The 16,531-nt window shown below is 42.0% G+C and overlaps 1 protein-coding gene across 1 annotated transcript in view; it reads left to right on the top strand.

The window, feature by feature from the left end:
- Window positions 1–13,084, top strand: part of PHYHD1 (phytanoyl-CoA dioxygenase domain containing 1) — a 43,535-nt gene extending 30,451 nt beyond the window's left edge. Inside the window, exons 10-11 of the mRNA XM_040324710.1 lie at window positions 9,298–9,424; window positions 12,664–13,084. Coding sequence (XP_040180644.1) covers window positions 9,298–9,424; window positions 12,664–12,709 — 173 coding nt within the window. The 3' untranslated portion in view covers window positions 12,710–13,084. The remainder of the gene's footprint in view (window positions 1–9,297; window positions 9,425–12,663) is intronic.
- Window positions 13,085–16,531: the final 3,447 nt, after the last annotated feature.

Raw genomic sequence — 16,531 nt, 5'->3', positions numbered from 1 at the left:
AATTGTTAATTTGGACCAACTTGTTTTTTCTGTTGTGGTGTGACAGTGTGTATTAGACATTTCTAAAAGGAGTTGTATAGGGAAAAAATGTTTTGCCTAAAATTAATGTCTGCAAGGTAGACATACAGAATAGTGTAATGATTCTGTTAAAAAACGAGAAAATACCTATTAAATTCCTTCATCTATATCCCCTTCCGGCGTTCTAGTTTCTGTTCTCTCATTCACTTCCTGGTTTGCATCGCTCGTTCATGTAAGAACTACATTTCCCAGTATGCATTGCGGCACGCCCAGTCATTCACACCTCCTTGAAGTCTCTAACATGTAGAGAGCGTCCTACCAAACAGATGTAGTTCCCAGGAGGGGGCGAGCATGTCACTGACCACCGCAGTAAAGCCTCCCTTCACGGTGGTCCGTAAAATCAGACATGCAGGAAGTGAACAGAGAAGAAATAGAGCAACTTCTGAGCAAAAACGAACAATGAGGAAATGAAAAGAGGAATGTCTGCAGGTAAAGGATGCTTTTTATGAAAAAAAATATTTTCCTTTACAACCCCTTTAAAGCGGGGGTTCACCCTATTAATAAAAAAAAAAAAAAAAAAAATTTCTTCTAGCATAACATGAGGCATAGTAGCGCGAGCTACAGTATGCCTGTCTTTATTTTTTTAGTCCGGTACTCACAGTGTAATCGTAGACAAGATTCCGACCCCCCTCGGGGAATGGGCGTTCCTATGGAGACTAAATGTAAAAATGAAAGGGGTAGTGGCGCTGTCTAGAATAGAGGCTGAATGTATCTAAAAGGTACAGATGTGACTTGTATGTGATCAAAACAAGTGAAAAGGATACAAGTGCCTGAGTGTGATAGTATGTGGTAGCCTAATTGGCATATAGTATACACTCTGAATATAGTACAACAGGTGTGCAAACAATTGGCTATTAAGCCGCAAAGGTGGTCACACAATGTGTGAAATATAAGTTAAGTGATGCAAAAAGGTTACAAACTTATATATATCAAAATAAACCGTGATCGTCAATCAACGATAAGTGGAATCCGAAAATGTAAAATCCAAAATTGTATATGTACCAGCAGAGTGGTAAATACCAATAAGTGTGTAACTCAGCAAAAAAATGCAAATGAGGCTATAATCAAAAAAATCAATGCATAAGTCCAATGGTTAGATATAGCAACCACAATATGTAGTCCACACAATGTCAAAAAATAAAGATAAAAATAAACATAAGAAAATGTATATATAGATAAGTGTCCGTGAACTGGTGCACCCACAAGGGTGGTGAATCACAAAATGCAGTGGTGGATTCGCACAGTGCTCCGGTGCTCCCCTCCTGGGTCCCTACTCACCAAAGACACTCACCCCTGCAGGGGTAAAGTGCAAGTAGAAAGGATCTCCAGCAGCTGCGATATCGATCTTCCTGGGTCCTATGGATGCACAGATGTCCTAGCCCGAATGGCTCTGCTTCTTTTTTATTTATTAGTTCCGGGGATCCTCCAATGAAAAAAATATTCTCATGGTGCAGTATGTTCAAAAAATGGGGGGTTTATTTATTAACACTACCGCTGGGGCATGTGCAATACAACATACATAAAATAAACGTTTTTTTAAAAACCAATTTCCAAAGGGTTAATGGGATGAGGACAATTGGTGGGGATAAATTATAAAAACAGAGTGATAGGCAGTCAGTATGCAAAAGCATAAGCCTCCCAGCACAGCACTACTATCCGGTAAGATCGTAAGTGTCGTCTCCAGCTGGGGAACGCCGCGCGCTCAACAGGGTAACAGCTGATCAGTCCGGCAGTGCGTGTGGGTGTGCGTGTATCCGCTTTACGCACGTTTCGTATTGATTACGTCTTCTGAAGCGGGTGCACGCATACCTCGTCAGATAGTTTATATAGCGAGCGTCAGCATGCGGACATCCCTCCCCCTCTACGGAAGAAGCCAATCAGGAGATATTAGGGAATCCCAACTAATTGGTATATTATAGGGTATCCCGATGGGCGTTCCTATTGCCGCATGTTGGCGCTGGTATCCTCGGACATATTGCAGATTTATTTAAGCAATAATTTAAAAAGTGAGACATCGGCATTGCATACAACAGTATTACTACAAAGGACATGCAAAGATCATTGTCTCCTATGTTAGTTTCCTAAATGGTGATTGATAATACATTTGATAAAACCTTTTATGGGAAAGTATCTATTAGGCATTGCTTATAGGGGGGAACGCTATCCACATAACAACGTCAATCCGTCCGTAATATATTCAATAGCAGAGCCTAAATATGTAAAATATCACATAATAAGGTGGGAAGGAAAAAGTCCGCAAATACTAAGTGGTGGATAGTTGTACAATAAAAACTCGGCATATACTGTAGATCAGGAATAAAAACGAGGATAAAATGAAAGAAATAATATAGAAGGGCTGGGTGTATGGATAAAGTGACAGCTAGCCAAAGCGTAGTAGTATGTAAACCGATGGTTAGGCAGCATATATATTAGATAGAATTTCATTCCTTTATATAATTATATTAAGTTGCCAGGGCAACTTAGGGCAGTGAGTCCCGTTAGTATGGTGTAGGTTATCATCATAAAAAATGTTCAACATGACCAATAATAAACCCTATTCTGAGATGTAATGTAAATGAGATGTCTTAGCGCTTTGCTACATGACCATCTCGGGTTAATACATGGGTTAGGTTGGTTTAGACAAAAGACAAGGTGGTTAGTGGCCTGTAAGGCCATAATTACTAGGGCACCAATATATTCAAAAATTCAAAGATTCAAAATTATTAAACCCCCCAAAAAAGGGTTCTAAAAGGTTAGAATGGTTCTGGAAGCACAATAAAGCTTCAAACAATTAATTAATGGATTGGACGACAGCCATTCATAACAACATTAACCCCTATAAGCAAGCCACTACATAGATGGGCTAAAATGTGATATTATGTACAGATTATTGGCCCATAACATTGGTAGGTGAACTGCCTGTAACATGTATGTTGGCCCTCATAGGGGGTATGACTATATCTGTCTCTAATGTGAGCCTAAAGGTAGATGTAGAGAACTCATAGGTGTCCAAAGAGGGAAACTGGTATACAGCATAGAGTGGTAGGAATATTGAAATCATTATGCTAGTGGCATAGAAATGGGCAGCATTGAAATGCTGGCTACGAGGACATCCCCGCTACTCACAGGGGTGTGGGAGAGGTAAGAGAATGGGTGGACCATATGGACTGTATAGGATAGTTTGCCGGGTGGTCTTGTATTAATATGTAATAAATCTAAGGGTTGGCCAGGAAGCAATTTAGGTCAATATCCTTGTTTAGCCCAAAGGGCGCCAAAGAGCCCAGACGGTATATCCATCCCGTCTCATTTTGGGAGATGGCTGTTGTCTTATTGCCACCCCTCCAATTATCTTTAATGGTATCTATACCATAAAAGATCAAACTAGTTGGGTCTTGCTGGTGGAATTCTTTGAAGTGGCGTGAAAGATGGTGTTTTGGAAAACCGGCTTTGATCCTGTTGATATGCTCTCGTATTCTCACTTTCAAGGGACGGGTGGTTCTGCCCACATATTGTAAGTGACACGGGCATTCGATAACATAAGTCACGTGTGTGGTATCACAGGTAATCAGCTCCTTGATTTGGTATTCTTTGAAGTCATTTCTTGATTTAAAACTTGTTTTCTTTCTGGGTTGTTTTTTACTCACCCTACAGGCCAGGCATCGCTGGCATTTGAAAAAGCCCTTAAGTTCAGGGCAAAGACTGGTAGTCCGTGGTGGATCAAGGACATTGTGCACCAGGTAGTGGCGTAGCGACGGCGCACGTCTGTAAATGAAGCTGGGTTTTTTACCTAAAACTTTAGTAAGGGCGTGGTCTTCTTGCAGGATCGGCCAATATTTTTTGATGATGTGTTCGAACTCTTTATATTGGAATTGAAGCCAGTAATAAATGCTACATCTGTTTTGTTATTTTTGCTCTTCTTTTTGAGTGACAGCATGGAACTTCTATCCATGTTTAGAACTTCAGCTTTTAATTTTACCAGATGTTCTTCCTTGTATCCCTTCTCCTTGAATCGGTCAACAATTATGTCTGCTTGGGCCATATAGTCTGTGATGGAACTGCAATTCCTCCGGAGTCGCATCATTTGCCCCTCATTAGGGGCAAATGATGCGACTCCGGAGGAATTGCAGTTCCATCACAGACTATATGGCCCAAGCAGACATAATTGTTGACCGATTCAAGGAGAAGGGATACAAGGAAGAACATCTGGTAAAATTAAAAGCTGAAGTTCTAAACATGGATAGAAGTTCCATGCTGTCACTCAAAAAGAAGAGCAAAAATAACAAAACAGATGTAGCATTTATTACTGGCTTCAATTCCCAATATAAAGAGTTCGAACACATCATCAAAAAATATTGGCCGATCCTGCAAGAAGACCACGCCCTTACTAAAGTTTTAGGTAAAAAACCCAGCTTCATTTACAGACGTGCGCCGTCGCTACGCCACTACCTGGTGCACAATGTCCTTGATCCACCACGGACTACCAGTCTTTGCCCTGAACTTAAGGGCTTTTTCAAATGCCAGCGATGCCTGGCCTGTAGGGTGAGTAAAAACAACCCAGAAAGAAAACAAGTTTTAAATCAAGAAATGACTTCAAAGAATACCAAATCAAGGAGCTGATTACCTGTGATACCACACACGTGACTTATGTTATCGAATGCCCGTGTCACTTACAATATGTGGGCAGAACCACCCGTCCCTTGAAAGTGAGAATACGAGAGCATATCAACAGGATCAAAGCCGGTTTTCCAAAACACCATCTTTCACGCCACTTCAAAGAATTCCACCAGCAAGACCCAACTAGTTTGATCTTTTATGGTATAGATACCATTAAAGATAATTGGAGGGGTGGCATAAGACAACAGCCATCTCCCAAAATGAGACGGGATGGATATACCGTCTGGGCTCTTTGGCGCCCTTTGGGCTAAACAAGGATATTGACCTAAATTGCTTCCTGGCCAACCCTTAGATTTATTATATATTAATACAAGACCACCCGGCAAACTATCCTATACAGGTCCATATGGTCCACCCATTCTCTTACCTCTCCCACACCCCTGTGAGTAGCGGGATGTCCTCGTAGCCAGCATTTCAATGCTGCCCATTTCTATGCCACTAGCATAATGATTTCAATATTCCTACCACTCTATGCTGTATACCAGTTTCCCTCTTTGGACACCTATGAGTTCTCTACATCTACCTTTAGGCTCACATTAGAGACAGATATAGTCATACCCCCTATGAGGGCCAACATACATGTTACAGGCAGTTCACCTACCAATGTTATGGGCCAATAATCTGTACATAATATCACATTTTAGCCCATCTATGTAGTGGCTTGCTTATAGGGGTTAATGTTGTTATGAATGGCTGTCGTCCAATCCATTAATTAATTGTTTGAAGCTTTATTGTGCTTCCAGAACCATTCTAACCTTTTAGAACCCTTTTTTGGGGGGTTTAATAATTTTGAATCTTTGAATTTTTGAATATATTGGTGCCCTAGTAATTATGGCCTTACAGGCCACTAACCACCTTGTCTTTTGTCTAAACCAACCTAACCCATGTATTAACCCGAGATGGTCATGTAGCAAAGCGCTAAGACATCTCATTTACATTACATCTCAGAATAGGGTTTATTATTGGTCATGTTGAACATTTTTTATGATGATAACCTACACCATACTAACGGGACTCACTGCCCTAAGTTGCCCTGGCAACTTAATATAATTATATAAAGGAATGAAATTCTATCTAATATATATGCTGCCTAACCATCGGTTTACATACTACTACGCTTTGGCTAGCTGTCACTTTATCCATACACCCAGCCCTTCTATATTATTTCTTTCATTTTATCCTCGTTTTTATTCCTGATCTACAGTATATGCCGAGTTTTTTATTGTACAACTATCCACCACTTAGTATTTGCGGACTTTTTCCTTCCCACCTTATTATGTGATATTTTACATATTTAGGCTCTGCTATTGAATATATTACGGACGGATTGACGTTGTTATGTGGATAGCGTTCCCCCTATAAGCAATGCCTAATAGATACTTCCCATAAAAGGTTTTATCAAATGTATTATCAATCACCATTTAGGAACTAACATAGGAGACAATGATCTTTGCATGTCCTTTGTAGTAATACTGTTGTATGCAATGCCGATGTCTCACTTTTAAATTATTGCTTAAATAAATCTGCAATATGTCCGAGGATACCAGCGCCAACATGCGGCAATAGGAACGCCCATCGGGATACCCTATAATATACCAATTAGTTGGGATTCCCTAATATCTCCTGATTGGCTTCTTCGTAGAGGGGGGAGGGATGTCCGCATGCTGACGCTCGCTATATAAACTATCTGACGAGGTATGCGTGCACCCGCTTCAGAAGACGTAATCAATACGAAACGTGCGTAAAGCGGATACACGCACACCCACACGCACTGCCGGACTGATCAGCTGTACCCTGTTGAGGCGCGCGGCGTTCCCCAGCTGGAGACGACACTTACGATCTTACCGGATAGTAGTGCTGTGCTGGGAGGCTTATGCTTTGCATACTGACTGCCTATCACTCTGTTTTATAATTTATCCCCACCAATTGTCCTCATCCCATTAACCCTTTGGAAATTGGTTTTTAAAAAAACGTTTATTTTATGTATGTTGTATTGCACATGCCCCAGCGGTAGTGTTAATAAATAAACCCCCATTTTTTTGAACATACTGCACCATGAGAATATTTTTTTCATTGGAGGATCCCGGAACTAATAAATAAAAAAGAAGCAGAGCCATTCGGGCTAGGACATCTGTGCATCCATAGGACCCAGGAAGATCGATATCGCAGCTGCTGGAGATCCTTTCTACTTGCACTTTACCCCTGCAGGGGTGAGTGTCTTTGGTGAGTAGGGACCCAGGAGGGGAGCACCGGAGCACTGTGCGAATCCACCACTGCATTTTGTGATTCACCACCCTTGTGGGTGCACCAGTTCACGGACACTTATCTATATATACATTTTCTTATGTTTATTTTTATCTTTATTTTTTGACATTGTGTGGACTACATATTGTGGTTGCTATATCTAACCATTGGACTTATGCATTGATTTTTTTGATTATAGCCTCATTTGCATTTTTTGCTGAGTTACACACTTATTGGTATTTACCACTCTGCTGGTACATATACAATTTTGGATTTTACATTTTCGGATTCCACTTATCGTTGATTGACGATCACGGTTTATTTTGATATATATAAGTTTGTAACCTTTTTGCATCACTTAACTTATATTTCACACATTGTGTGACCACCTTTGCGGCTTAATAGCCAATTGTTTGCACACCTGTTGTACTATATTCAGAGTGTATACTATATGCCAATTAGGCTACCACATACTATCACACTCAGGCACTTGTATCCTTTTCACTTGTTTTGATCACATACAAGTCACATCTGTACCTTTTAGATACATTCAGCCTCTATTCTAGACAGCGCCACTACCCCTTTCATTTTTACATTTAGTTTTGTATCCCCTAGGGGATTATACATCAGGGGGGCTGCAGTCTTCACTATCACCGTCTTTGAGTCATTTCAATACCAATACCACCCTAGTTCATTGCTCCACCCTTACATACTCTCTCCTAAGCGCGGTACATCTCCCTTTTGTTCCTATGGAGAGGCAGCATGATTGACGGCCGGCCCTGGCACGGCACGCTTCTCCGGAAATACCCGAAATAGGACTTTGCGCTTCACGGCGCCTGCGCATAGTCTGTGCGCAGGCGCCGTATAGCGCTGTGAAGAGCCGAGACCTGTTCCGGCTGTCTTCGGGGAGCGTGACGTGCCAGAGCCGGCCGTCAATCACCTTCCCTCTCCATAGGAACGCCCATTCCCCGCGGAGAGTCGGAATCTTGTCTCTACGATTACACAGTGAGTACGGGGATAAAAAAATAAAGACAGGCATACTGTAGCTCGCGCTACTATGCCTCATTTTATGCTAAAAACATGTTAATAAGGGTGAACCTCCGCTTTAACCACCTCCAGTCTGGGCCAATCCTGACATTTCTCTCATACATGTAAAAGTCATTTAGAACTCCAAAACATTATATAATTTTTAAGCAGAGGCCCTGAAGAATAAAATCAGTGTTGCAAACACAATAGATTACCCAATTTTTTTTTATATAAAAGATAATGTTACCCAACATGTCACGCTTTAAATTTGTTCATGCCCGTGGAGTGGTGACAAACTAATGTACATTAAATTATCCATAGGCGACTCTTTAAAAGCCTTTACAGGGCACCAATTTAGCCCCCTTTCACACTTGTACGACTTCAAAGTCTTGCGATTTTGCCGCGATTCGCTGCCGCGATTTCAATGAATGCCTGTGTAAGTGGCATCAAAATCGGACCAAAGTAGTGCAAGGACTACTTTGAAGTAGGCACAACTTAAAGTCGTGCCAGTATGAATGGTAGTCATTGAAAATAATGGAGAATGACTTGTCATACGATTTTGCAGTCCAAAATCGTGAGACAAGTCGTATAAGTGTGAAAGGGGACTAAGAGTTAAACAGGAGGTCTGGTGCTCTCTTTGATATGCAGCGATACCTCACGTGTGGTGCGATCACCCTTGCTCGTGGGTACGCGGACGCTTTAAATTTTGTATTATTATTTATTTATTGATTTGAATACATTTTTTGGACACTGTTTTTATTTTTTGGGGGATTGAACTTTATTGCTATCGCAAGAGATGCTTGTGATAGCATTGGCGGTGACAGGTCCTCTTTATCTCTCCTATGCCAAAGTATGGCAAGTGGTTTAGTTATTATTGGTATTGCAGATATTTTGAATGGTTTGTGTTACTGGCAGCTGTTTGGTGTGCAACAGGTTCACGGGGTAGGTCACCAAATCCAGTGTTGATGGTTTTCCGTCTTCTGGAATCTAGATTGAGTTCCCAGGAGCTGGAAAGTATTTGTACAGGGTGAGGGCCAGAGGGTCATTGTCACATATTGGTGACAGCACAGTGAGATCTGACCTGGTGACAGTGTCTGGGAATGTCCAGCAAAGGCAACCTTCTGCTAATATATTCTTCTTACCATTTGCTCATCAGTATGACAAGGTTTGCCACAATTTTTTGAAAGAAAGTCACAATCTCAGTTTCATTGATTGCAAAGGGAATGATATTGAAGTAACTGTGTGTGAGGTTAAACTCTCTTTTCTTATGTCCAGGAAGCTTAGTGCTGATTCAAGGAGAGGTTGTCCACAAAAGTGAGCTGAATGCTTCCTCAAACTCTCGCCATGCCTACTCCTTCCATGTCATGGAATCGGAAAACACCACCTGGAGCTCAGAGAACTGGTAAGAGCCTTAAAAAGGAAGTAAACCCTCTGAAAGTTTTGCTAAAAAAAAAAACCTGCAAGAGAAAGGCATAATGAGCTACTTACCTGAGATCAAAGCTCCCGCAGCAACCCTCGTTCCTCTCCTCCGCCATGATACCCGGAGTGACTTTCGGGTATCGCTGCTCTTGCGCTGTGACTGGCCGGAGCAGCGATGACGTCACTCCCACGCATGCACCTGGGAGCCGTCAGGGATGGCACAGTCCTATTCATTAATGGCACGCTCAGTGCGCCTGCGCCGTTGTCTACGACGTGCATGCGCCATAGACATCTGTGCAGTCTTTTCTGCAAATATCTCCTTAACCATGTAGGTTAAGGAGATATTTCTTTCACCTACAGATAAGCCTAATCTAGGCCTTACCTGTAGGGCCAAGTGGTCTGTAATAGGTGGATTCAGAAAGACTTAGGCCGGCGTATCAAGTAGATACGCCGGCCTAAGTCTGAATTTGCACCGGCGCTAATTTAAGTGTATTCTGGGAACCAGATATGCTAAATTAAGCTCAGGATACGAGCGGCGTAAGTGTCTTACACCGTCGTATCCTAAAGTGTAAATTTTAGGCTGACCGCTAGTGGCGCTTCCATTGCGGTCGGCGTAGAATATGTAAATCACTAGATACGCCTATTCACGAACGTACGCCCGGCCGACGCAGTACAGATACGCCGTTTACGTAACGCATTATCAGGCTTAAGTTATTCCATCAAATAGCTGGAATAGTAATGTTAAGTATGGCCGTCGTTCCTGCGTCGAAATTTGAAAAATTACGTCGTTTGCGTAAGTCGTCCCGTGAATAGGGATTTACGTCATTTACGTCCACGTCGAAACAATAGGACCGTGCGGCGTACTTTGCCGCAATGCACACTGGGATATGTAGGCGGATGGCGCATGCGCCGTTCGTAAAATACGTCAATCACGTAAGGTCACCCACCATTACCATAAAACACGCCCCCTCAGCTAAATTTGAATTAGGCGCCATTACGCCCGATTTACGCTAACCACCACGTAACTTAGGCAGGCAAGTACTTTGTGAATCAATGTACTTGCCTCGCTAACTTACGGCGGCGCAGTGTAAACACGATACACTACGCCTGCCGCAAAGTTTAGGGCGGGCTTTCTGAATCCAGCTATACATGTTTACAACCACTTCAAAGTGTAACTAAGCTATTAGGGCAGTGATGGCAAACCTTAGCACCCCAGATGTTTGGAACTACATTTCCCATGATGCTCACCTATACTGCAGAGTGCATGAGCATCATGGGAAATGTAGCTCCAAAACATCTGAGGTGACAAGGTTCGCCATCACTGTATTAGGGCAATTACATTTTGTAGTAATTTAAGTATAGCATGGAGCATTGTCATGATCCGATTTAGACCTTGGGGGGTCCAGAGCACTTTACGTTTGGGAGCCCCTCATTAATGAGTTGGTTTAACTCTCTTAATAACTTTATAGGCCACCTTCTTTAAAAGTGCTCTATGTGTGCTAGAGCTGCTAACATTTTGTTTTTAAAAGGATACAGTATACAGTGGAACCTCGAATTGTGAGTAATGCGGTTAACGAGCGTTTCTCATCACAAGCAATTTATTTATATATTTTAAATCCTGACTTGGTTTGCAAGCATTGTCTCACAAAACGAGCAGGATTCAAGCCTCTGCAGTACCGCATTTGGCCAGAGGTGCGAGGGCGCCCAAGCCGTTAGGAAATACTCTGTTCCCGAGCCTTTCTGAATGCAGCTGAACGGTTTCTGAGTCTTTCCCCATGCCATAGAAGTCAATGTGGAACAAATTATTTTCGTTTTCATCGACTTCTATGAGGAAATTCGCTTTGATATGCGAGTGCCTTGGATTACAAGCATTCTCCTGGAATGGATGAATGCAACAGCAGTTATGTGTCTGGAACTTAGCCCTTAAATCATGCAGCAATGCCAAGTCGTTCAGTTGCTGCTATACCAAACATTACAAATGGAAGGATGCTCGTAATCCAAGGTTCCACTGTACCAGTCCAGAGTAAATCTTTTTACAGAGGATGACAAACCAAATATTACTTCCCAAGATAAATAAAAAAAAATCCTTTTTATTAAAAGTATCGATTATATTATATGGTATTGCAGAGAGCAGCCCCCAACCTCCTCTTTTGGGGTCCCCACCAGTGATCTGGGCCCTTCTTCTATAAGTGCCCCTACTCGCAGGCTTTGGCTGACACAGCGGGATCCAATGGTTTTCCGCTGCTGCTGAGTCTCCTGAGGAAGAGAAAGGGCTGCTAATACGGGCACATCGCTGGATTGAGATGGGGGCTTATGTAAGTGTTTAAAGGGGGCTTGCGGAAGCAGCTTTTGAAAGTTGTTTTATCTTAATGCAGAGAATGCCTTTATAATCATATGCGGGAACCTCAGTGAGCAGTAGAGGGACCTGCGCTTAAATTAGGTTGTGGAGCTAGATTCTCTTTCACATTTGAACCACAGTAGCAACCTCAAGGCCCATACACACGATCAGACTTTTTGACAACAACAGTCTTACAGACATGTTTGATCGGACAATCCGACCGTGTGTATGCTCCATTGGACAATTGTTTTAGTTATTTCAACAGACATATGTTCGCTGTGCATGCTCTCAAATTTTCCGGCAACAAATGTCCGATGGAGAATAATCTGATTGTGTGTGTACACAAGTCCATCAGACTAAAGTACAAACACGCATGCTCAGAACCAATGCTAAAGATCAGACAACAATAGCAGAAGTTGCCCAAAATTGTGGACGGTAAAGAGCTGAAAAACCTTGTGATTTGGTGAAAGTTGGCTGAAAATGTTCTGCTGTGTATATGCAGAAGAAGTTCACGACCAACGACCATTCGTACCAAAATCCACAGAAAAGTCAGATGAAAGTCCAATCGTGTGTATGAGGCTTTAGATATGCTGAAAGATGCCTGTTTACAGAACTCACCGAGTCATCACAGCAATGACTCATCCATTATTGATCGTTTCCAATCAGACAAACTAAACCTCAAAGCAAGCTATTTCAGGAAATAACAGGAAACATGTAAAAGTGATCCTGAAGCTCCATCTACTGGCTGAAAATAAGAATACAATTCTACTCATTTGCAATATTGAATTTTTATCTACGTGTTTAAACATTTCAATTGTCCAGGATGCCTATTCTGTGACATTTGCATTTTTTTTTTCTAATACTTTAAACTTGCACTTGTCTAGGTTGCAGCCAACAGCTGAACTACCATTTCCATCTGTGTACACATGACATGAACCCTTGAGGAGCATTTACTGGTCCAGTGCTCCCTGCAATGGAAAAGGGAACCATCACTTCTTTTATGCAATAAATATATCATCCTATCATCTTTTTCTTTTCCAGTAATCGGTGAAAACAAGTTAAAAATCCTCTTGTCATGTACTGCTTCTGCCATTAATTTTTTTGTCGTCATGGAAACAAAAAATGGACAAACACCGGTTTCTCAAAAGTGTTCTTTATCTTTAAAAAAAACAAAAAAAAAACAGTGTTTTGTTCTTGTGAATTTTATACATCTTCAAAGAAAATATGGAACATGGTAATACGTTTTACAGGATACAGAGATATAAATAAAATAATTAAGAAAATCAACATTTTGTAAAATCAAAATTTAAAGTTTTTTTCTTAATATTGCGTGGGCTTTATTATACACAATACTGAAGGAATAAAGATTTACATTGATTGCACATTAGAAAATCAAAGTGGAAATGCATATTGTACATTTAGGTACAGAAATCTACCTGTATTTAGATTTTTTTCTGCTTAGCAATTATTGTTATTATACAGGATTTATATAGCGCCAACAAGTTGCGCAGCGCTTTACAACATGAGGGCAGACAGTACAGTTACAATACAAATCAATACAGGAGGGATCAGAGGGCCTTGCTCCTTAGAGCTTACAATCTAGAAATGAAAGTTTTTGTTCGGTGGTTATAATTTAACCTAAACTCTGCTTCTAAATGTACGTAAAAAGAACCAGCAAAGATATAGACTGCAGGATTAATACCAAAATATAAAAAAGGTGACTTCACCCAGGGCTGTCATTCTAGTACTGGATCGACACCACAGGATGAACCACTGCCAGCTTCTAGGCATGGTTTAACATAAACCAGTAATAAAAATCAAGTATACCCAACAGAGCATAGGAATGTCACTTTACCCCACAAACAAAACCCAACGTCTTCCATTAGCCGAGAGCCACCACCAATGAAATGCTGGGATCTTTCAATACATCAGAATATAAGGTAGTCTCTTGCACTACACAATGCAATACTAGTCCTCTACAGATGACTGAAGCACTGCCATTTTATTGTGGGATGGGGAGGGAGAAGTCCCTATATTCTGATTTGCACTAAGGCCCCTTTCACACTGGGGCGGAGGCGGAATTGTCGCTTTACTGTCAATTTTGCGGCGCTAGAGGGGTGCTTTTACTCCCCTGCTGGCAGCCAAGAAAGAGTTAAAACCAACAGTATAGCCACGGTGCCCATTGATTTCAATGGACAGGAGCAGTATACACACCGCTCCAAAGATGCTGCTAGCAGGACTTTTTTTTTTACCGTCCTGCTAGCGCACCGCCCTCGTCGCTCTCACACTGGAGAGACAGCAGCGGCTGTTTCAGGTCGCTTTGCAGGTGCTATTTTTAGCGTTATAGCGCCTGCAAAGCGACCCAGTGTGAAAGGGGTCTAAGTTGATGTTTTGCATATGAAGCTCATGGGCCATAATGAAAAAAAATAAAACATGTATTGGTGACTGCATTTGTTTGTGCATAGTGGTGGTGCAATATTTTTTTCAATCAGCGGTTTCTTAAGGCTGGGTTCACACTTATGCAAATTGGATATGGGTTTTCTCCGCATCTAATTAGCATGACAACTCCTCAATGGAGCCGATTCACACATTTCCGTGGCGGCTGCAGAGCAGATTGCACAGGGGTCCTGTGTGTCTTTGGCTCCGTTTCAGATCTGAATTTAGGCAAAAATTTGGGCCAGATTGTCCCTGAAATGGAGAACAGGGACGCACTGGACCCCTGCTATGAGCCGCATCCGAATTTAGGGTGAACCCAGCCTAAAAGTGGAATCACAGCTTTTCCTTCAGTCTTGCACCATTGTACAGTCTCCTCTCCTGTACTGAAATTGCTCACTTTGATTTTACTGATTTTATTGTGAGCGTCTCACAATGTACATTAGAACCTGGTTCAAGTGAGATACACCCTCATATCCCTTCAGTCCTTCATAGATGGCTCAAATTTCAGCTGAATACTTCTAAACCTGAAAAATTGTCAAAGATGGCCCTGCAAGCACCACCAGGTTCTACAAGACGCAATTAATTGAGCCAGGTGAAAAATTATCAACCAAACAACAACTGCATTAAACCTGATCCGGTCACTTTTCAGCAGTGCCATTGTATTCAGACAGCTATGGCTAAGTAAATACAATAGATGGCACTGGAGATTACTCCACCCATGCTGTTAACATGACTCCACCCATGCTGTCTATCGATTCCCCCATCAACACAGACAGAGGAATCCCTCCTGCCAAGCCAGGAAAAAAAACAGCAATTTTTGCTAGCAGCTATACCATACTGATGATCGCATGCAAAATCCAGCATGCTGGTTATACCCAAGTTGAAAAATCAATTTGCTACATTCAGCCTGCCCATGCATGGTTCAAATCTTGGCTGGTTTCTACCAAGATTTTGACAGTCTATAGCTGGCCTTAGACTGTGGGCTGAACTAAAGAAAGTCATTATGGATATAGTTGTCTTTACTGTGCCTGGTTTACCACTTTCATCTATTGGATTTCAGTAGTGAAAGTTCAACATCACATGTGGGTGAAAATCAATGGCAGTCCTCGTGTAAACACAGCGGGGGTTGATTTACTAAAACTGGTGAGTGCAAAATCTGGTGCAGCTCTGCATATAAACCAATCGGCTTCCAGCTGTTTTGTCAAAGATCAACTGAACAATCTGAAGTTAGAAGCTGATTTTTCATAGCTCTTGCCTCAGAGGCTAGCTGGGGACTTCTGAGAGCAGTAGTAAGGCAGAGTGCTGTGCTGTTTCAAGAAGCTATGTTCAGCACCAAGGATGAGCTCCGGCGTGTTCGCATAGTACACGTGCAGAGCCCGCCAGGAAGTCTGCACGGCGCTAATCACAAGCAGGGAGACATTTCCCGATCTCTGCAGCCGAGCATCGGGACAATGTCTCCCTGGCTGTGATTAGCGCTATGCAGACTTCCTGACGGGTTCTGCACGTGCGAACACGCCAGAGCTCATCCTTATTCAGCACCCTGCCGGCTCTTCCGCCAGTCACAATCTGCTTGTATTGCACTGAGACCTAGTAATGATGACACCGAGTCTAAAATAAGGATTGTAATACAAATGGAAAGGTTTCATTTACAAATGTCATTAGCATGATTATGAAGGGGAGGGGGATCAGAAAAGACAAAATACAAAGAGATTCACAGATTAAACCTTAATAGTAGATCAATCTAATGTTGTGCCTTAGACCTGGGCCTAATTTGTGTTTTAGTGAATGAAACAACCGATGCCGTCTAGACCTGCTAGAATTTACTGTGCACCAATTTGGAGAAGTCTTAGGCTGGATTCACATTATGTGTGGCACAGCAAGGGGTCCGGTGCGTCCCCGTTCACCGTTTCAGATCCAAATTTTTGCCTGAAATTGAACCAAAGACGCACAGGACCCTTCTGCTATGTGCTTTGCGGCCACCCTGGAGATGTGTGAACCGACTCCATTGAGAGCCAGTCGCACTCACCTGTCATGTAAATTGGATGTGGAGAAACCTGCATCCAATTCTCATAGGTGTGAACCCAGCCTGAATGTGTGCTGTATACCTGCAAATACTGAAAAATTCTTCATCAGTGAATATTCTTATGTTTTTTTTAAATCCAAATGTTATGCTTCTAGGAAAGAATATAGTGCAAGGGTCAACAATATAACTGGCTTTAAAATCTGCTAGCATCTGACCTGTACTGGGCTGCCAATGAAACCCGTAGGTTCACATAGGGCATATCTAGTAAGTTATAACCTTTTCCTAAAGGCCCG

Source organism: Rana temporaria, chromosome 9 (genome assembly GCF_905171775.1).
Source record: "Rana temporaria chromosome 9, aRanTem1.1, whole genome shotgun sequence".
In the NCBI taxonomy this organism is placed as follows: domain Eukaryota; kingdom Metazoa; phylum Chordata; class Amphibia; order Anura; family Ranidae; genus Rana; species Rana temporaria.
Note: the sequence above shows the minus strand (reverse complement) of the source record. Positions and strands in the feature narration are given on the sequence as shown.